This window comes from Pseudorasbora parva, chromosome 9 (assembly GCF_024679245.1).
Source record: "Pseudorasbora parva isolate DD20220531a chromosome 9, ASM2467924v1, whole genome shotgun sequence".
In the NCBI taxonomy this organism is placed as follows: Eukaryota; Metazoa; Chordata; class Actinopteri; order Cypriniformes; family Gobionidae; genus Pseudorasbora; species Pseudorasbora parva.
This window is the reverse complement of record NC_090180.1, coordinates 47,768,177-47,791,574: the sequence shown is the minus strand read 5'-3', so window position 1 is coordinate 47,791,574 and position 23,398 is coordinate 47,768,177. Positions and strand designations below refer to the sequence as shown.

Here is a 23,398-nt window from a genome sequence, read left to right as displayed (position 1 = left end):
AACTCCTTTTTTATGCTATGCAAAATATATGCAGGTATGTTTTAAAAAAGTGTGTGTGTGTGAGTGTGTGTGTGTGTGTGCGCGCGAGTGTGTCCAGAGCAAATCCACCCGTGGTTGAAGGAAAAAGGCACTCAACTTGTCCTGCATAGTTGCCACTTCCTTCACCGTGGCATAATGCAGTCTGACTACTCTGTGTGTGTGTGTGTGTGTGTGTGTGTGTGTGTGTGTGTGTGTGTGTGTGTGTGTGTGTGTGTGTGTACTCTGCTTAGTTTGTGGACAAATCCAGCTAACGGAACGTTCTGACAAGGTTCTCTTAAAGTTATGAACAAATGTGTTTCCAGTAACATTAGTAGAACGTCTGTTCAAAGTTATCGAATCTATAATTTGAGTCATTTTGACACGAAACTCGTTGAAAAATTGAATGTTTAAAAAAAATGAATGGTTCAAGGCTTTAGGACTTTTGTCGCACTTGAATTTGACTGGATTTGAGGAGTTTTGTGGTTGAAATGTAAAAAAGTAACACATCCTTCCCTCACGGGTCAATTTGACCCCCTTAGGAATTAATTGAATGCGACCATTTTTTCCGACAAGAGGTCGACAAAGACGCCAAAATACTAAAAACTTTATTTTCATAAAGTTTCAAACATTCTTAGTTACGTGTCTTTTGTTGGCTTGGAAATTGCAAGTTTGATTTAAATTTTGCGATTATAAAGTCCCCTTTTAGATCAGCTACTCAAATGTGTTTGTGTGTTTAAGAAAATGTGTTGCTACACTGAATCACATTTGTGTGTGTGTGTGTGTGTGTGTGTGTGTGTGTGTGTGTGTGTGTGTGTGTGTGTGTGTGTGTGTGTGTGTGTGTGTGTGAGCAGGGGATGATGATGATGATGATGTTTGAACTGGCAGGCTGAAGAAGAATCTTTGGTATCAGTGGCTGTATCACACACACCACTGTGTTTCTGTGAGGTAGCCACATTGATTCTCACTACAAATGAGGTGTGTGTGTTCACTTTTTCACATTTTTGCTTCACATCAGAGTTTGTTTAGAAAAAAAACTCGCTCTTCACCTGTTCGCGACTCTGAAATAGTCAATGCTTTCTTCTAAAATGCTACAGACATCTGCTGTCTTACCTGTCTGGACAGAGAGACAGGAAGTAAGCAAAGGATGAAGCTGATCGAGAAGGGCCTTGTTCACCAGCAGGAACCTTTTGATAGAAACAAAAAAAAAGAGCCGCTCCGTCTCGAAAGCTCAGAGAGTTCAAAGTCCGGGAGTCCATTTCTCCACAAATGTTCCTTATGCACAACAATCCCTTGTTTCTTGTCGTTTCGTTCACAAGGTGCTTCTTTACACATAGTTTATACACAACAAGAGTCCACGTTTAATACAAACTTTGTGTCTATGTAACTTTTTACCCGCATCGTTATAGAGGAACAGAGAGAGAGGGAGGAAAGAAAGAGAAGGATTAGAGGAATATTTACAGATTGGTATTCAGTACGTTTTTTGGTAAATGCATCGATTTGGTTTCCAAAACATCGGAGCTCAGGATGAGTGTTTTTCGGCCCCTTTTGGGAATCGCATGATTTGTCGGATTCTTTGGTACCGACCCGGGAAGTCAAACGTCCTCTATGATTATCGTTAAGGCATCTGTCGTTGGCACTCAATTATCATACAGTGACATTTTACCTTTAGGTTTGGCCGTTGGAAGCTGCAGGTCTCCACAAACAGGAGAAAAATAATCTCACAGCTTTTACTCTCCACTTGATTGCTGATTGTTTCATCTTTGGTGATGGAAAATTATCTTTGGATGCAAGAAATAAACGCATGAAAAAAAAGCTCACTGATGGTGATCTATGGATCCTGACATCTGACAGTGATTCATGCTGCCTTCAAGACCCGCTGGCATGTTTTAATTGGGAATTAATTGTAATTAGGGGTGTTTGAGACAGTTGGGGAAATGCTATAACTTACGGAAGCTTGTTTCCACCATAAAAAAAGAAGAGGTTCTCACAATTGCAAGTTCAATTCAGAATTGTGAGGGGAAAAAAGTCTGAATTATAAACTCATAATTGTGGGATATAAAGTCAGAATTGTGGGATATAAAGTCAGAATTGTGGGATATAAAGTCAGAATTGCGGGATATAAAGTCAAAATTGTGGGATATAAAGTCAGAATTGTGGGATATAAAGTCAAAATTGTGGGGTATAAAGTCAGAATTGTGGGATATAAAGTCAGAATTGTGGGATATAAAGTCAGAATTGTGGGATATAAAGTCAGAATTGCGGGATATAAAGTCAGAATTGCGGGATATAAAGTCAGAATTGCGGGATATAAAGTCAGAATTGTGGGATATAAAGTCAGAATTGCGGGATATAAAGTCAGAATTGCGGGATATAAAGTCAGAATTGCGGGATATAAAGTCAGAATTGTGGGATATAAAGTCAGAATTGTGGGATATAAAGTCAGAATTGTGGGATATAAAGTCAGAATTGTGGGATATAAAGTCAGAATTGAGAGATATAAAGTCAGAATTACCTTTTTTATTCTGTGGCGTTCAAGTTTCTATAATAACTCATTTGATTTAATGCAAGATTATCGTCAGCTAAAACAAAATATTTCATTTCAGCTAGTCACCAGTGCAACATTTCTCATTTTCGTTTAGTTTAACTGGAAACACCAACATGGCTTAAATAATAAAACACACTGACTTGAAGGCAGCATGGCGTCTAAAGCCTCTGCTGTCCTGCAGCAAACGAAAGGTGCGTTTTTAGGGTTCTCCAGGAGGTGGCGCCGTTGCTCTGTGCCGATGAAGCGCTCTGTAAGACCCCTACGGTAAAATGATTCTTTAGGGGAGAATACAGAGGGCTGATTGATTCTTTGCATCCCTTTATCATTGTGCTGAAGCAAGAACAAGGCGCCACGCTGGCAGTGAAAATACAGACTGAGAGGGAGAGGGCGAGACACCTGAAACTATATTCGTATGAAAGCGGTCAATCTGTTTTGTTGGGTTGTGTGCTAAAATACGCATTGTTCCTTCTTTCCACTGCTCTATGAGAGAGAGAAAATTCCGTGTAGCTTCGCTAATCCAGAGACTGAGATGAGATGTTTAGCTCAAATATCAAGCACAGGTGGGAGGGGCGGGGGGATGTCCGAAATATCCATGAGAGAGAAATAAACCAAGTGCTAATGAATTAAAGGGCTAGTTCACCCAAAAATTAAAATTCTCTCATTAATTGCTTACCCTAATGTCGTTGGACACCCGTCAGGCGTTCATCTTCACACACAGATGAAGATATTAGTGTTGAAATCCGATGGCTCAGAAAGGCCTTCATTGACACCAATGTCATTTCCTCTCTCAAGACCCATAAAGGCACTAAAGACGTCGTTACAAAGCCCATCTCACTACAGCGGCTCTACAATCATTTAATGAAGCGATGAGTATTTTTTTTGTGCGCAAAAAAAACCTAAATAACGACTTATATAGTGATGAGCATTTTCAAAACACAGCTTCGAACGGTTATGAATCAGTGAATCGATTCATGATTCGAATCGCGAGTCAAACTGCTGAAATCACGGCTGCGTCCGAAACCTGGAGAATGCTGCCTTCGTAGGACACATTTCAAGGCAGGAAGGCATCGTCCGAATCTAATGTTTGCTTCACTTCCCGTCTCCTGAGATACCTTCATCTGATCGATTTTTGAAGGCAGCGTACATGTGTCCTTCACTGCCTTTGATATCCCACAATCCTGTGCTTTCCATTCAGTGAGCTTGGAAAATAAGATGGCGTCCGAAAGTTGCCTTTGCTGGTCAGTTTTTGTGTAAATGTATGTTTTTAACCAATATTTTCCACTTCTGATGTAATTTCAAGCGAGAAATGACTAATAATGTAATTAAATATGTGTTTAGTTCTCACTAAAGCTCTCTCTACTTTGCTGTTGTTTATTAAATTGTTACACTGCCTCGGAAGTCTGTCCGAGATCGGTTTCGTGAGGTGCCTTCGTGCACAGAACGCTGCCTTACAAGCCATCGTCTGATGAGGCAGCGTGGCAACGAGTCAGCTTCCTAGGTTTTCGGACGCAGCCCGATTGACATTGGCGATCTGAATCATGAATCGATTCACTGATTCATAACGGTTCGAATCTTTGTTTTGAAATCGGCCATCACTATATAAGTCGTTATTTCGTTTTTTTGCGCACAAAAACGATTCTCGTCTCTTCATAAATGATTGTCGAGCCGCTGTAGTGAGATGGGCTTTGTAACGACGTCTTTAGTGCCTTTATGGGTCTTGAGAGAGGAAATGACATTGGTGTCAATGAAGGCCTTTCTGAGCCATCGGATTTCAACACTAATATCTTCATCTGTGTGTGAAGATGAACGGCGCTCTGATGGGTGTCGAGCGAATTAATGACACAATTTACTTTTTTGAGTGAACTAACCCTTTAAAAGCATGAAATACGTCGGGTTTGAGGGAGCTCATCCACATCCGCCGTGCCCGGAAGAGGTTTGTGAGGTTTGATGGGCACCGTAGATCATCATCATCTGTTGCTGCGGCACATCTGGCACTGGTTGGTCAGCCTGGCATCCGCTCACGCTTTGGAGAAAGTTGTGGTTGATGTGCCGGGTTGACCGGGGCTGGCCGCGTGCTCGTCCTGCCAGCGATCCACGCACCGGCGCCGGGCGTTCATGAAGAAGTTGCTGACGGTGGAGAGCTCCAGACCCAGCTGCTGTGATATGGTGATCTGCATCTCTTTGCTGGGCCGCTTGTTCTCCTTGAAGATGGCGATGAGCGTCCGGCGCTGCAGGTCGGTGAACACCAGACGTTGCTTCTTGGGGACCATGTTTCGGTCTTTGTGCTGCTCCTGTTCCTTTCTCTTGCAGGCTGCCATGAGGAGAGAGAGAGAAAGAGACGAGTGAAAATACAAGAAGAACTCAAGAAAACATGATATAATCTCATGCAACCTGTGTAAAACAAACGGGAGTCATTCAGTGGAAGGAGCTCTGTTTGTGTTTTGCACGCTCAGATATAAACGAGTGAGTTTATGCTTGTAGCTAAAGCCAGAGAAAATCCTTGTTTAAATATTTTAAAACCATAATAGTGTAATCAGGTTGGTTTCCCTGCTCACTATACCAATTTGTAGCTGCATAAACACTGATATATTTAAAAAAAAAAAAAAAAAATGTACCTAAAAACCACTACATCTGCCACTTAACATAATCGAGAGGATTTCTATGATTATATATAATATACTTTCAAAGTTGAGATAACCGGGAACATTCACATAACGTGAACGTCTAATGTTTTTAAAAGCTTATGTAAATGTTAGGACAACGCTTATAAAATGGTGTTTAAGAATCTGTGTTGAGTCTTTTGGGTGATTTTTTGGGGTTATTTTTTTTCAGTATTTTGGTAGTTTTTGTGTAACTCAGATCCTGGGTCAGGAAAAGAGAGAGAAAGAGATGAGTGAAAATACAAGAAGAACTTAAGAAAACATGATATAATCTCATGCAACCTGTGTAAAACAAACGGGAGTCATTCAGAGGAAGGAGCTCTGTTTGTGTTTTGTGCACACAGATATAAACGAGTGAGTATATGCTTGTAGCTATAGCCAGAGAAAATCCTTTTTAAATATTAAATACTGTAATAGTAGCCTGGATGCCAGCCGAACTTAGCCCCGCCCACAAAATGTTTAGGTCGGGCGGTTCGGTCTGGCCTCGCTCCATAGAGGAGTAATTATCCCCAAACAGAAACTGTTCGGACCAATGAGATCATCAGGGCGGGCTTTAGACGATGATGGACAGATGATCAACAGTAACTGACCAAGGAGATCATCAGGGCGGGCTTTAGCCGATGACGGACAGATGATCAACAGAAACTGACCAATGAGATCATCAGGGCGGGCTTTAGACGATGATGGACAGATGATCAACAGTAACTGACCAATGAGATCATCAGGGCGGGCTTTAGCCGATGACGGACAGATGATCAACAGAAACTGACCAATGAGATCATCAGGGCGGGCTTTAGCCGATGACAGACAGATGATAAACAGAAACTGACCAATGAGATCATCAGGGCGGGCTTTAGCCGATGACAGACAGATGATAAACAGAAACTGACCAATGAGATCATCAGGGCGGGCTTTAGCCGATGACGGACAGATGATCAACAGAAACTGACCAATGAGATCATCAGGGCGGGCTTTAGCCGATGACGGACAGATGATAAACAGAAACTGACCAATGAGATCATCAGGGCGGGCTTTAGCCGATGACGGACAGATGATCAACAGAAACTGACCAATGAGATCATCAGGGCGGGCTTTAGCCGATGACGGACAGATGATCAACAGAAACTGACCAATGAGATCATCAGGGCGGGCTTTAGCCGATGATGGACAGATGATCGACAGAAACTGACCAATGAGATCATCAGGGCGGGCTTTAGCCGATGATGGACAGATGATCAACAGTAACTGACCAATGAGATCATCAGGGCGGGCTTTAGCCGATGACGGACAGATGATCGACAGAAACTGACCAATGAGATCATCAGGGCGGGCTTTAGCCGATGATGGACAGATGATCAACAGTAACTGACCAATGAGATCATCAGGGCGGGCTTTAGCCGATGATGGACAGATGATCGACAGAAACTGACCAATGAGATCATCAGGGCGGGCTTTAGCCGATGATGGACAGATGATCAACAGAAACTGACCAATGAGATCATCAGGGCGGGCTTTAGCCGATGATGGACAGATGATCAACAGTAACTGACCAATGAGATCATCAGGGCGGGCTTTAGCCGATGACGGACAGATGATCAACAGAAACTGACCAATGAGATCATCAGGGCGGGCTTTAGCCGATGACGGACAGATGATCAACAGTACCGTAATCATCACGTCATCAAAGGCTCTTGGGTTATATTTGCTCTAATCCTAAACGGAGAGCTTGTTTGTATCTGCATCACCTTCAATATTTCTCCCTGTAATGATGATCATGTTGGGTAAGTACTCTGTGTATCATTAAATTATTTTATTTTTTTACAACACCGGCAAAGATCGTTTATTCCAGCGGGCGTGCAGACAGGGTTGCCAAGTTTTTACAACAAAACCCACCAACTACTAGCCCTAAACAATAGCTTCTCGAGGGGGGTTCTCTGGAGAAAAAAAAATGGTGTTTGGGGGTAAAATGTGTGTTATCTTGGGAAGGTTGCTGCTAATATTCGCACTCATGGGTCTATATATCACATAATAGTCGCTTCAACCCGCGGACATGGAAAACAACTCGCGAAAAAAAACACGGACTTGGCAACACAGTGCAGTTGAGCTTTGTTGACATTTGACAATGTGTCGCTCCGTTGCTCTGATTGGTTGTAGGTCTGTCCAATCGAGGTCTTTCCTGGTTGGGTTGAAACACGCCCCATAATCACAGCCCAATGGAGCATCAGACTTTGGGACTTTGGGTTTGGGTAGTTTTTATGTTATTCAGATCCTGAGTCAGACGTAACAACCCAGTGTTTGGGTAGTTTTTGTGTTATTCAGATCCTGAGTCAGACGTAACAACCCAGTGTTTGGGTAGTTTTTGTGTTACACAGATCCTGGGTCAGATGTAACAACCCACTGTTTGGGTAATTTTTGTGTTACACAGATCCTGGGTCAGATGTAACAACCCAGTGTTTGGGTAGTTTTTGTGTTACACAGATCCTGGGTCAGATGTAACAACCCAGTGTTTGGGTAGTTTTTGTGTTACACAGATCCTGGGTCAGACGTAACAACCCAGTGTTTGGGTAGTTTTTATGTTATTCAGATCCTGAGTCAGACGTAACAACCCAGTGTTTGGGTAGTTTTTGTGTTATTCAGATCCTGAGTCAGACGTAACAACCCAGTGTTTGGGTAGTTTTTGTGTTACACAGATCCTGGGTCAGATGTAACAACCCACTGTTTGGGTAATTTTTGTGTTACACAGATCCTGGGTCAGATGTAACAACCCAGTGTTTGGGTAGTTTTTGTGTTACACAGATCCTGGGTCAGATGTAACAACCCAGTGTTTGGGTAGTTTTTGTGTTACACAGATCCTGGGTCAGATGTAACAACCCAGTGTTTGGGTAGTTTTTGTGTTATTCAGATCCTGAGTCAGGCTTAACAACCCAGTGTTTGGGTAGTTTTTGTGTTACTCTGATCCTGGGTCAGACGTAACAACCCAGTGTTTGGGTAGTTTTTGTGTTACCCAGATCCTGGGTCAGACGTAACAACCGAGTGTTTTGGTAGTTTTTGTGTTACTCTGATCCAGGGTCAGACGTAACAACCCAGTGTTTGGGTAGTGTTTGTGTTACCCAGATCCTGGGTCAGACGTAACAACCCAGTGTTTGGGTAGTTTTTGTGTTACTCTGATCCTGGTTCAGACGTAACAACCCAGTGTTTGGGTAGTTTTTGTGTTACCCAGGTCCTGGGTCAGGCTTAACAACCCAGTGTTTGGGTAGTTTTTGTTATATTCAGATCCTGGGTCAGACGTAACAACCCAGTGTTTGGGTAGTTTTTGTGTTACTCTGATCCAGGGTCAGACGTAACAACCCAGTGTTTGGGTAGTTTTTGTGTTACTCAGATCCTGGGTCAGACGTAACAACCCAGTGTTTGGGTAGTTTTTGTGTTACCCAGATCCTGGGTCAGGCGTGACAACCCAGTGTTTGGGTAGTTTTTGTGTTACACAGATCCTGGGTCAGACGTAACAACCCAGTGTTTGGGTAGTTTTTGTGTTACCCAGATCCTGGGTCTAAAAAGATAGTCATTTATTGCGTTGATATTGATCTCTTCAGAAGAGAGCAGTGCATCTCCGTCAAGTGTGTGCAAGTCTTCAGTAAAATACAGGTTTATGTACATTTTATTTTATCCATAATTCGTTATTGCGCTGTATATGCGCTGTATTTATTTTATGCGAAGCAACATATAGCGGCGTGATATGAGTCACCTTAACGAGTGTTGCATCGGTATTTTCGCGTGATGGAAACGTCTGATGCCTTGCATAAAATTGGATGACTATTCAAAAAGTGACAGAATATAAATACTAATGTTAAAGTATGTTCTCAGAACTGTACACTGATTGTTTATGGACAGGTTATGGAGTCAGTCACATCATATTTTGTCAATGTGAGAAACACAGAGACCGCCCGATTACAGGTGAATTACTAATAAATGTTTAATTTTTACTTTTAATATTTGTTAAACAAGCATAAATGTTGTCAATAAGTATTAAAAACGATATAAAATATGCTATACTGTAAAATATGATCAAAAATAAAATAATTGTCATGTAAGCCAGTGGTTGTCGATTATTTAATTTTTTAATTAGAGGATTTAAATTAATCTGTAGACATTAATTCATATATGAAGTTTTAAAAAAGCTAGTATTATTATAATAATAATTAGGATACTGAGTTAAATAAACTATTAACCCAACATGTTCTGTCCTATATTTACCCAGCCCTTGGGTTGTTTTTAACCCAGTTTATTTTAGAGTGTGGAACGTTCTTATAACTAATATTTGATATGCATTCTTGTAATGTTGAGAGGAGGCAATGTTCTCAGAATATCCTTTTGATACAACAAATAAAAATACATTTTCAGAGAGTGATGCCTAGAATACTGCATTTAAAGCTCCATGTTTTGCATATACAGCACAGGCCAAACGTTTGGACACATTTTGTAGTGTTTTTGAAAGAAGTTTCTTCTGCTCATCAAGCCTGCATTTATTTGATGAAAAAACACAGAAAAAAATGTAATATTGTGTTATATTATTACATTTTAAAATATTTGGTTTTCAATTTATTATACTTTAAATGATCATTTATTTCTGTGATCAAAGCTGAATTTTTGTCATAATCCTTCAGAAATCATTCTAATATGAGAATGTATTATGAGTGTAGGAAACAGTTCTGCTGCTTAATATTTTTTTATAACCTGTGAAACTTTTTTATAATACTTTGATGAATAAAAAGTAAAAAAAAAAAAAGCAATTTTTTAAAAAATAGAAATATTTTGTAACAACAATACACTACTGGTCAGTCATGTTTTCTTTCTTTGTTTTAATTATAAATCAATAATTTTATTCAGCAAGGATGTGTTAAATTGATAAAAATTAATAGTAAAGGAGATTTATATTATTTGAAAATTATGTTTTTATTTTGAATGAACCTTTTGAACCTTTTATTCATCAGATATATTAGTCGGCAGAACTGTTTCCAACACTCATAATAAATCAGAATATATGAGTGATATCTGAAGGATCATGATCACTGAAGACCGGAGGAACCATCCTGAACATTCAGCTTTGATCACAGAAATAAATGATCATTTAAAGTATAATGAATTGAAAACCAAAGATTTTAAATTATAATAATGTATCACAATATTAAAATAAATTGTTCTGTATTTTTGATCAAAGAAATGCAGGATTGATGAGCAGAAAAAACTTATTTCAGAAACATTACAGATAGTAAAGTAACTTTTGGACTGTACTGTATTTTAATTTACTTATTAATGAACTTGACCAATATATTTGTACTAGGGAAGCTCAAACAATGTGTGTGTGCGTGTTTGTGTGCGTGTTTGTGTGTGTGTTTGTGTGTGTGTGTGTGTGTGTGTGTGTGTGTCCTTTGGGACTCATGTTTAAAAACCCTCAGGCAAAATCCACTCAGTTTGGAGTCCGCCGGAGGATTTATATTCATGTGTTAGTGGTCACAGCTGACTCTATAAAACACTAGACCATACGCCAAAGCCCCGTTACAGACCGAGCAGCTCCGCTTTTAGCACATCTGTCTGTGGAACAAAATCATTACAAATCCATGTCTCTGTTTAACAGTCCTGGCTGTTATCATTCATTAAAACAAACATAATCGTCTGCTAATGCACAGAACACCTCTTTCCATTTCTTGCTGTATAATTCTACGATTCCTTCTCTTCCTCACGTCTATATTTCTCTCTCACTCACACACACACACACACACACACACACTTGCGGTGAGGGTTCCCCCGGTGAGAATGTGCTGAGGAGGCTGATGCCAGGCTGAGCACTGTATGTCTAATTACAGAGAGCCATGAGCCAATCGATCTACCCTACACAGTCAAATCTGTTTACTGCTGCCGTCTAAAGCTGCAGCTCTCTCATCCATCATATTCAATGCCACCGCACACCGCAGACACACTTATACTGTACACACACAGAACCAATTAAACACAAACATGTAGAATCACTTAAAAACTACAGCAGTTCGTGTGCATCGAAACACTAGTTAAGAATAAATATATCTGTCAGTTAGTCGTCTGTCTGTCATTCTCTCTGGTCGTCTCTCTGTCGAACTGTCTGTCAGTTGGTCGTCTGTCGGTCGAGCTGTCAGTTGGTTGTCTGTCTGTCAGTTGGTCATCTGTCTGTCAGTTGGTCGTCTGTCGGTCGAGCTGTCAGTTGGTCATCTGTCTGTCAGTTGGTCGTCTGTCGGTCGAGCTGTCAGTTGGTTGTCTGTCTGTCAGTTGGTCATCTGTCTGTCAGTTGGTCGTCTGTCGGTCGAGCTGTCAGTTGGTTGTCTGTCTGTCAGTTGGTCATCTGTCTGTCAGTTGGTCGTCTGTCGGTCGAGCTGTCAGTTAGTCGCTGTCTGTAAGTTGGTCATCTGTCTGTCAGTTGGTCATCTGTCGGTCGAACTGCCTGTCTGTCAGTTGGTCGTCTGTCAGTTGGTCGTCTGTCGGTTGAACTGCCTGTCTGTCAGTTGATCGTCTGTCGGTTGAACTGTCTGTCTGTCAGTTGGTCGTCTGTCGGTCGAACTGTCTGTCAGTTGGTCATCTGTCTGCAGAACTATCTGTCTGTCAGTTGGTCGTCTGTCTGCAGAATTATCTGTCTGTCAGTTGGTCGTCTGTCTGTCAGTTGGTCATCTGTCTGCAGAACTGTCTGTCTGTCAGTTGGTCGTTTGTCTGTCAGTTGGTCATCTGTCTGCAGAACTATCTGTCTGTCAGTTGGTCATCTGTCTGTCATTCTCTGTGGTCGTCTCTGTCTGTTGAACTGTCTGTCAGTTAATCGTCTGTCTGTCATTCTCTGTGGTTGTCTCTGTCGAACTGTCTGTCTGTCAGTTGGTCATCTGTCTGTCAGTTGGTCATCTGTCTGCAGAACTATCTGTCTGTCAGTTGGTCATCTGTCTGTCATTCTCTGTGGTCGTCTCTGTCTGTTGAACTGTCTGTCAGTTAATCGTCTGTCTGTCATTCTCTGTGGTTGTCTCTGTCGAACTGTCTGTCTGTCAGTTGGTCATCTGTCAGTTGGTCGTCTGTCGGTCAAGCTGTCAGTTGGTTGCTGTCGGTAAGTTGGTCATCTGTCTGTCAGTTGGTCGTCTGTCGGTCGAACTGCCTGTCTGTCAGTTGGTCGTCTGTTGGTTGAACTGCCTGTCTGTCAGTTGGTCGTCTGTCGGTTGAACTGCCTGTCTGTCAGTTGGTTGTCTGTCGGTTGAACTGTCTGTCTGTCAGTTGGTCGTCTTTCGGTCGAACTGCCTGTCTGTCAGTTGGTCGTCTGTTGGTCGAACTGCCTGTCTGTCAGTTGGTCGTCTGTTGGTTGAACTATCTGTCTGTCAGTTGGTCGTCTGTCAGTCAGTTGGTCATCTGTCTGCAGAACTATCTGTCTGTCAGTTGGTCATCTGTCTGCAGAACTATGTCTGTGAGTTGGTCGTCTGTCTGCAGAACTGTCTGTCTGTCAGTTGTTCATCTGTCTGCCAAACTATCTGTCTGTCAGTTGGTTGAACTGTCTGTCAGTTGGTCAGTTTTTGTCGGTTGGTCGGTTTGTCTGTCTGTCAGTTGTTCAGTTTGTCTGTCAGCCGGTCTGTCGGTTGTTTTGTCGGTCTGTCTGTTGGTTGGTCAATTTATTTGTCAGTCGGTTTGTCTGTCTGTCGATTGGTCGGTTTGTCTGTCGGTTGGTCGGTCGGTTTGTCTGTTTGTTCAGTTTGTCTGACGGTCTGTCTGGGTTTTTTTTCGGTTTGTTGGTCTGTCTGTCATTTCTGTCTGGTCGTCTCTTTCTGTCGAACTGTCTGTCTTTCGGTCAGTCTTTTGGTCGGTCTGTCTGTCTTTTGGTCGGTTTGTCTGTCTGTTGGTCTGTCTGTCATTTCTGTCTGGTCATCTCTTTCTGTCGAACTGTCTGTCTTTCGGTCAGTCTTTTGGTCGGTCTGTCTGTCTTTTGGTCGGTTTGTCTGTCTGTCTTTTGGTCGGTCCATTGGTTTGTCTGTCTGTCTGTCTTTTGGTCAGTCGATCGGTTTGTCTGTCGGTTTGAAGGTCAGTCGGTCTGTCTGTCTTTTGGTCGGTTTGTCAGTCGGTCCGTTTGTCTTTTGGTCGGTCGGTCGGTTTGTCTGTCTTTTGGTCGGTCAGTCGGTTGGTTTGTCTGTCTGTCTTTTGGTCAGTTTGTCAGTCGATCTGTTTGTTTGTCTGTCTTTTGGTCGGTCGGTCGGTTTGTCTGTCTGTCTTTTGGTCGGTTTGTCAGTCGGTCGGTTTGTCTTTTGGTCGGTCGGTCTGTCTGTCTTTTGGTCGGTTTGTCAGTCGGTCGGTTTGTCTTTTGGTCGGTCGGTCGGTTGGTTTGTCTGTCTGTCTTTTGGTCGATTTGTCAGTCGGTCGGTTTGTCTTTTGGTCGGTCGGTCGGTCGGTTGGTCTGTCTGTCTTTTGGTCAGTTTGTCAGTCGGTCGGTTTGTTTGTCTGTCTTTTGGTCGGTCGGTCGGTCGGTTGGTCTGTCTGTCTGTCTTTTGGTCAGTTTGTCAGTCGGTCGGTTTGTTTGTCTGTCTTTTGGTCGGTCGATTTGTCTGTCTGTCTTTTGGTCAGTTTGTCAGTCGATCGTTTTGTTTGTCTGTCTTTTGGTCGGTCGGTTTGTCTGTCTGTCTTTTGGTCGGTTTGTCAGTCGGTCGGTTTGTCTTTTGGTCGGTCGGTCGGTTTATTTGTCTGTCTTTTGGTCGGTCAGTTGGTCGGTTTGTCTGTCTTTTGGTCAGTTTGTCTGTCGGTCGGTTTGTTTGTCTGTCTTTTGGTCGGTCGGTTTGTCTGTCTGTCTTTTGGTCAGTCAGTTTGTCTGTCTGTCTTTTGGTCGGTTTGTCAGTCGGTTGGTTTGTCTTTTGGTCGGTCGGTCGGTTTGTTTGTCTGTCTGTCTTTTGGTCAGTCGGTCGGTTTGTCTGTCCGTTTGAAGGTCAGTCAGTGGGTCTGTCTGTCTGTCTTTTGGTCGGTTTGTCTTTTGGTCGGTCGGTTGGTTTGTTTGTCTGTCTTTTGGTCAGTCGGTTTGTCTGTCTTTTGGTCAGTCGGTCGGTTTGTCTGTTGGTTTGAAGGTCAGTCAGTCGGTCTGTCTTTTGGTCGGTTTGTCCGTCGGTCGGTTTGTCTTTTGGTCGGTCGGTCGGTTTGTCTGTCTGTCTTTTGGTCGGTTGGTCTCTGACGGTTGGTTGGTCTTTCTGTCTGTCTAAATGTCTCTGTCTTTTGGTCGGTCTGTCTGTCTATCTATCTATCTATCTATCTATCTATCTATCTATCTATCTATCTATCTATCTATCTATCTATCTATTGTTTTGTCCATCCATCCATCCATCTATCCATCTATCCATCTATCTATCTATCTATCTACATCTACATCCTTTTAAATTTGTTACGAAAAAATTAAAACATTCTGTATATTTGGTCTCTAGTTATGGTTAGGGTTTGTTCAAATTGCAGCTGCTGTATTTTACATTATGGCTGTCTTTGCTGGACAAAACAGAATCATTAACTTCAACAAATCATGTGGAGAGGTGACTAACTCTCAAACGACAGCGCAACATTTAATGAGGAGGACTCTCCCTCCTCTCTGACCCACATTTAGAGCTCTTTTGTCCGATTGTCTCCTGTTTCTGTATCAAACATCATTTCTGCTCTTTCCCACCATCCGCCTCCCGGTGTCACGCGCTCTCGCGCCTCCCTGCGAGTGGGCGCGCACTGGGCTCGAGGGATCAATACGGATCGATCGCCCGGGAAGGGGCCCTGATTACTGGACCACGTGCGCAAGAGAAAACAGAGGAAAATCGATCATTGCAGCTTTTAGGGCAACAGCAGAGCGCAGACAGAAAGAAGAAAGACGCGCATTCTGCCTGCTGTATTAAACGCACTTTAAGAGAGCGGTGTACAAAAATCATCGTTTCAAAACCTCGAGGATATTCACCACACAGTCCTTCTGCGGGGTTTATTTATTTATTTACATGATAATGACCTAAGATTGAATTCTTAACTGGTTGCACTCAAATGTCACCTTTGCTTTCAATCAGAATTTCACAAATATCCATGACAGCCTATTCTAAAGGTTGAACGTTTTACTATAATAATGCCATTAATGTATTATTTATGTGCATGCTATGTTTCATTTAGCAGATAGCCTAAATATACATATAGCATATGCATGCATGCAGAAGAGTAAACAAGCAAGTGTAAGTGCAACACGAGGAAAGACAATGTTTGCTGTCATTGGCGTGTCTAAACGCGCCATTTTAATGGTTATAGTGAGAGTTCAAGCATAATGTGCACGGCTTTCCTGTCAGATGGCCTTGGATATTATTCAGTAGGGGGAAACAGGAGACGACGTTAGGGCAAGAATAGGATAATCACAATGGAAAACTCGCTCACGTACAGTTTATTCAGATGCAATGTTGGCGAATTATACCAAAAATAACACGTGTGCTGATTTATATGAGATGAGTACTAAGATGGACATCTGTTACTTAAGGCGTAAGTGAAATGAGCTGTAACTGATCGAGAGAAAAAAACACATTTAGCCTATTAGAGAACGATGTCTGCGCTGGATACGCAGGTAGAATGTCTTTAAAACAGTTCGGATCCGAATCTGAATTAATAGCTAATACATAATTATGTAAAATGATTAGCCACCATCGAGTTATTGTAAATGTGGAAAATTCGCATTTTTTTCTCTTACAAATGAATAATCCAGGAATTTGCTTTAAAACCCATAAATATAGGGATATATATATATATATATATATATATATATTATATATATATATATATATATATATATATATATATATATATAAATAAATGCATGCTCTATATATATACAATGCATAGGCCACGCCGCGCTCGTGCTCAATGTCATAGTGCAATTAACACTTCTCGTGTTATTTAATTTTTAACGCAGTTTTTTTTTTCTCAATTCCAGCAGAATTTGAAATAATTTCATAACCTGAAATATGTTTGACCGCACGTGCACATTGAGGGTTATGGCTAGCAAGACGATAAACGCGCTCTGATTATTCGTTCAAGAAAAGCCGCATAACCACAGAAAAGACATTCAATAGGTGATTGTTGCAGAGGACATTTTAATGGGGCAGCGTCTGTTTAGTTTGTAATCCAATGGTAAGCGCTGATATTGATATCTCATCACTCGCATGCATGAATTATAAACTGCTGCAGTTCGGCTCCTTTTATTTCTTATCTCTTTATGCCAGAGTTGCCGAAATACATTCAATCACAAATCGATATTCATCAAGGAGACATTCGAGTCAGTCCGTCACAATCAAATATATTCTATTGCTAAATTTAACCCTTTAACTCTCACTGCAAAACGCTTTTCAATTCATATTTTGTTGCTTTTTTGCCACTTAGACATTTAGTGAAATATTATTATTATTAACCTTAACCACTCGTTTAAGATGTTTTAATCTTCTCTCTCTCTCTCTCTCTCTCTCTCTCTCTCTCTCTCTCTCTCTCTCTCTCTATATATATATATATATATATATATATATATATATATATATATATATATATATATATATATAATATATAATTTATTTATTGATATAGGCCTATATTTTTATTTATTTTATTTATATATATTATTGGCATCGATTTATACAATACAGATTGCTTAAAATCAGCATGTAACACGTATAGAAATGCCTCTAGTGGCAAAATGTTCTTTAGATTATTAACATGTTTCGCGGGGGAAATGCATCTTAAGCTATTAATTGAATCTGGGAAAACTCATTGTGAAATCTCATTATTTTTAATAGCGTGCATTTTTTTTAATCTAGCTACTTTCAAACCAATTTTAATTGTTAAATAAATTAATTTTTATGTTAATTCTTTGTGTTAACATAATTTTTGTAGCTATAAAAAGTCCATTAATGAGCATCACAGTTGTGGCACATATGTGAGCATGCTGTCTGCTGAGGTGGGTGTGGTCTGTGTGTGTGGGCGTGGCGGAGAGGGCGGGGGGCGGGGTCGATAACTAACCGCACCAGGCCGCTAACAGCTCGGCTCGGGATCGATGGCTTGAGCGGGGGCGGGGCGGTTCTGTTTTTGGGTGCGGTGAAACGAGCCCTCTCCCGCGCGGGCCGGGCTACTGCTGGCGAGAAACAGGCATGTCAATCAAAGCCTATTCAACACACACGACACCACTGAGAGAGTTAGAGATTAACAGTAGCAATGCTCTTCAGAAATATTACAACAGCTTTTCTTTTCTTTTCTTGGTTAAAGAAAAGAAAAAGAAATGCTAGGGATTTTTAAAATAAATAATAAAGAATCTATACACTCTAAAAAACGACCCAAGTTGGGTTGAAAATGGACAAACCCATTGTGCTGTTTGAATGGGTCCATTCACTGCTCTCTAAAAAATGCTGGACTAAAAACAACCCAAGTTGGGTTGAAAATTCACTAATCAAGCGATTGGGTTGTTTTAACCCAACGGTAAAGTTGTTTTAACCCAGCGATTGGGTTTGTCTATGCAACATTTAACCCAACCGCTGGGTTAAAGCAACCCGATTGCGAGGTTAAAACAACTGAACTGTTGGGTTAAAACAACCCAATGGCTGGGTTAGTCCATTTTCAACCCATCTTTAACCCAGCATTTTTATAGTCATCTGGGTTCAATTTGAATGCATTGATTAAATAATTATTTATAGTAAAAATAACAATCATCGGGTGCATATTATGATCAAATATTAAAATCGCCCTTTATTTTATAAGATCATATGCGCGGTGTAAAAATAATCGATACTCTGAACGTCTGAACACAGAACAGGTTAAATCTGAAGCATTTGATTCGGTTTAGATCTGACTTGATGTCATATCTGCTCTTTTTATTGTTTATATGCCAACTGAAAACACCATATTTTGATTATTCGTTGCCACAAAAATAAATAAAATGATTTGACCTGCACGCTTTATTACTGATTTGATTGTTAAATATCCATTATATCAGTATGCGCGATGCGAATAAATAGATAAATCGATACAACTATAGCCTAAAACATAAATAAAAGTAATAAACCACACGCGCTTGTCTGTGAAATGCCTATTACAGTCATGTTTAAAATATGTGTGTGACATTTTGTGTCAACCAGTTGTAATAATAAAAATAATAGCCTGTTATTCTAGTTATTAGGTATAATCTCGGTGTTTTTAAACGCACGATGCATCATTTAGTCTCCAAAACCTCCGAATATTAGAAATGCTCGTGGATATTTACAGATATGGCGCGTTTAATGCAGACAAAAGTCAATATTTGCTTGTGTTTGTGTGACTTGCACAATATTGATGAGTGTGTTTATCAATCTGGCTGCGTTAAAAAGCGTTCGCGTCGCTTTATACAGATATTGGGATGTCATGGATCGGCATGAATTTAGAATTTCGGGCAACTCTCTCTCTCTCTCTCTCTCTCTCTCTCTCTCTCTCTCTCTCTCTCTCTCTCTCTCTCTCTCTCTCTCTCTCTCTCTCTCTCTCTCTCTCTCTCTCTCTCTCTCTCTCTCTCTCTCTCTCTCTCTGAGAGAGAGAGAGAGAGAGAGAGGAGAGAGTTCAATGCCAGCTATGAAATGAAGTCGCCTAATACAAATTAAGTAATAAATAATGAATGCAGTAAGTCCTGGACTGGAGACAAATATTAGACGATAAAGATGCTCTATTGTTCTATATGAGGGAACATCTGCTCGATGAATATACTCCAAATGTGATGTCCCATATTTAAATAATCTGACTAATCAACTGTAAAGGTTCATATTTTCATCAAAATCGGCTTTACAACAAGAAAGGTGAAGATAAAGGTTCATGTTGGAGTATGTTAGACATGTGTACTGTACAATACTTCAGTAGCCTATAATCGCATTCATATTGAAATATATCATAAACTCTCACACAGACTCAAAAGCCCATCATAACCAAATTTTATGTTCCTAAAATTGAAATTTACTGTTCCATAAAATAACCTTCAACATCCACAGACTCCTTCCGTTCGGTCCTTTAGATTTTTAAAGGGTTAGTTCACCCAAAAATGAAATTTCTGTCATTTATTTACTCTCCCTCAAGTTGTTCCATACCTGCATTATTTCTTTCTTCTGCTGAACACAAAGGAAGATATTTGGAAGAATGTTTGTGTAAGCAGATCTTGAGCCCTATTGACTCTAACTAACCCTCTAAAATCACTGAATGGAGCCACAATCTTCATTCAGATCATAATTATATCAGATGTTTATGAACTCCAGTATGAAACGAGAGTGTGTTGGCCAGTGTAATATATATATAACAGAGCGTCCAGGTCAGGGTGAGTTCTTCTTTGTCTTGCGGGTTTCCTAACTGGTCTCCAAAATCAATTTCTCAGTGGACAAACATCTGACAGCCCAGATCCATCCCCACCAGCTCAATTAAACGCCATCATAGAGCGTTTGACTGATCCGACGCCAACAGCAAACCCTCACTTACACTCCAGAAATTAAGATGCTATGTGTGTGTGTGTGTGTTTGTGTATAGCTACTTGTTTATTTTACATTGTGAGGAGCAAATGTCCCCACAATGTAATATAAACCTGAGATCAGCACCCAGCGGTCCCCACAATGTAAAGCGATTCATAAACATACTAAATTATGTTTGTTTTTTTAAATGTAAAATTGCAGAATGTTTCCTGTGATGGGTAGGTTTAGGGGCTGTGTGTGTGTGTGTGTGTGTGTGTGTGTGTGTGTGTGTGTGTGTGTGTGTGTGTGTGTGTGTGTGTGTGTGTGTGTGTGTGTGTGTGTGTGTGATGGGTAGGTTTAGGGGCAGGGGCTGTGTGTGTGTGTGTGTGTGTGTGTGTGTGTGATGGGTAGGTTTAGGGGCAGGGGCTGTGTGTGTGTGTGTGTGTGATGGGTAGGTTTAGGGGCAGGGGCTGTGTGTGTGTGTGTGTGTGTGTGTGTGTGTGTGTGTGTGTGTGTGTGTGTGTGTGTGTGTGTGTGTGTGTGTGTGTGTGTGATGGGTAGGTTTAGGGGCTGTGTGTGTGTGTGTGTGATGGGTAGGTTTAGGGGCTGTGTGTGTGGGATGGGTAGGTTTAGGGGCAGGAGCTGTGGTGTGTGTGTGTGTGTGTGTGATGGGTAGGTTTAGGGGCTGTGTGTGTGGGATGGGTAGGTTTAGGGGCTGTGTGTGTGTGATGGGTAGGTTTAGGGGCAGGAGCTGTGAGTGTGTGTGTGTGTGTGTGTGTGTGTGTGTGTGTGTGTGTGTGTGTGTGTGTGTGTGTGTGTGTGTGTGTGTGTGTGTGTGTGTGTGTGTGTGTGTGTGATGGGTAGGTTTAGGGGCAGGGGCTGTGTGAGTGTGAGTGTGAGTGTGAGTGTGAGTGTGAGTGTGAGTGTGAGTGTGAGTGAGTGTGTGTGTGTGTGTGTGTGTGTGTGTGTGTGTGTGTGTGTGTGTGTGTGTGTGTGTGTGTGTGTGTGTGTGTGATGGGTAGGTTTAGGGGCAGGGGCTGTGTGAGTGTGTTTGTGCGATGGGTAGGTTTAGAGGCAGGGGCAGTGTGTGTGTGTGATGGGTAGGTTTAGGGGCTGTGTGTGTGTGTGTGTGTGTGTGTGTGTGTGTGTGTGTGTGTGTGTGTGTGTGTGTGTGTGTGTGTGTGTGTGTGTGTGTGTGTGTGTGTGTGTGTGTGTGTGTGTGTGCGCATACAGTTTAAAATCCATTACGCCTATGGAAAGTCCTCACAATTCACAAAAACCTAACGTGTGTGTGGGTACTTATGCATTTTATGATTGATTGAGTCTTTTGATCACATTTTACACACACATGCACACACACACGCACTAAATGATTACCATATAGAGCATTTTTAGAATGTAAACACTTGCATTATTTGCAGTACTCATGGATTTATCTTGCATTTGGAGACAAATGTATCCCCAAACTCTAGTGTAAACAAGTACAATCATTATATCTTCTGTACTTGAATATATTGCAGTATTAGATGAGCGTTAAGTGAACATTACATTTTGTCATTTTGCAAACACTCTTCTATGAACATTCCGAAACAAGTTACATTTAAAAAAGGTTCCATGAACGATGTATTTTGCAAATGTTTTGAGAACAAAACGTTACTGGAAGAACATTTGTTCATGACTTCAAGAGAATATATGTGAACAGACTGAGCATTTGCTCTTCTGGTGTGTGTGTTTGTTCTCCATCTCACACACACACTGGTCATGTAAGATCTGCATGTGTTTGTGTGTGTTTCAAAGACAGATGTGTTGATGGGAAAGCTAGTGGTGTTGCAGGGAGGGGGTCCGTGTGTGTGTGTGTGTGTGTTGCACGGCTGGCTGCGGTTGCTGCTGGCGAGAGCCCTAGAGATGCAGGAGCGAGCAGGGAAAGGAAATCAATACAGATTCAGCGCAAGTCAGATAAGCCTTAACAATGTGTAGCGCAGACGCACTCTATAACCCAATCGCTCGCGTACACACAACATTATTCCTGCAGACGCACGGGTGCATTTAAACATGCTAATAGCCCACCGTATATATTCATGCACGCATATGTTCATACGGCTGCACATGCATGTGTTTAGCATGAATCTAATTTCATAACAGTTTGAATTCAGTAATGAAAATGCTCTTGGGCCAGTCCAAGCACTGCAGATGGAAGCGAGCCCTTTATCAGACATGATGGACACACATGCACTCCCTTTGGAAATAAAATAAGCATAAACATAAGAACACTGGAGCTTCATGAACAAAATATGATGATCATGTTCTCCTGTTTACAGCTTCACTTTAAATTGTGTTTCACAATCCCCAAATGTCCAGGTTTAAATTAGTCAACACTGTTATAAGAACGTTTTCCCAACGTTCCCATTAAGTTAGTAAACCGCTATTTCTGAATGTTAGGTTATGTGAACATTATGGGAGCATTCCATTTTAGATTTTTGCAAACATTATAGGGGTTACTTTTGAATGTACTCTGCTTTTTATTGGCTGGCTGATGTGTTGCTATGTAAAATTCACCAACCCAGAGTTTGGTCCAGAATTGAATATTTTAGTGGTGGAACAATATGGATATTACATTGACTGATGCAATACTGATATAAGATGATCTGAGGCTGAGCATTCATTTGCCGTACTCCTACTATTTTTACAATAATATATTATGCATTAGGGATGCTGCAATTATGGAATTTCTGGCCGATACGGTAACTGATAATCGGTATTATCTTGATATAAATTTTTCTGAGGCTGACTATAAAAATAAAATGCAATCAAATACAGTAGACCAATGCTTTTGTTGTAAAACTTAACTGTGATGTGGATTTTTTTTGCCGTTTACCGATATATCGGTATTATATCATATATTATTTAATAATTTTTCTGAGCCTGATTACAAAAACAAAATACAATCGGATGCAATGGACAACTGCTTTTGTTTTAAAAACGTAACTGCGATTTTATGGAATTTCTGGCCGATACGATAACCGATAATTCTTCATATTTAGAAGCCAATAACCAATATATCAGTATTATATCTTGATATGAATTTTTTTGAGCCTGATTATAAAAATAAAATGCAATCATATACAGTAGACCAATACTGTTGTTTTAAAAACGTAATTGCGATAATGGAATTTCTGGCCGATATGATAACCGATGATTCTTTATATTTGGAAGTCAATAACCGATATATCGGTTATATCTTGATATGAATTTTTCTGAGCCTGATTATAAAATAAAATGCAATCATATACAGTAGAAGACCAATACTTTTGTTTTAAAAACTTAACTGTGATATTATTATTTTTTACCAAAACGATAACCGATAATTCCTTATATTTGGAAGCTGATAATCGATATATTGGTATTATCTTGATATAATTTTTTCTGAGGCTGACTATAAAAATAAAATGCAATCAAATACAGTAGACCAATGCTTTTGTTGTAAAACTTAACTGTGATGTGGATTTTTTTGCCGTTTACCGATATATCGGTATTATATCATATATTATTTAATAATTTTTCTGAGCCTGATTACAAAAACAAAGTACAATCGGATACAATGGACAACTGCTTTTGTTTTAAAAACTTAACTGCGATTATGGAATTTCTGGCCGATATGATAACCGATAATTATTTTTATTTGGAAGCCAATAACCGATATATTG

At 40.7% G+C, this 23,398-nt stretch overlaps 1 protein-coding gene across 1 annotated transcript in view; it reads right to left on the bottom strand.

Annotated features, from left to right (window-relative positions):
- Nucleotides 1–4,527: 4,527 nt before the first annotated feature.
- The window catches only part of onecut3b (one cut homeobox 3b), a 31,091-nt gene continuing 12,220 nt past the window's right edge, over nucleotides 4,528–23,398 (bottom strand). The window contains exon 2 of the mRNA XM_067453362.1: nucleotides 4,528–4,874. Coding sequence (XP_067309463.1) covers nucleotides 4,582–4,874 — 293 coding nt within the window. The 3' untranslated portion in view covers nucleotides 4,528–4,581. The remainder of the gene's footprint in view (nucleotides 4,875–23,398) is intronic.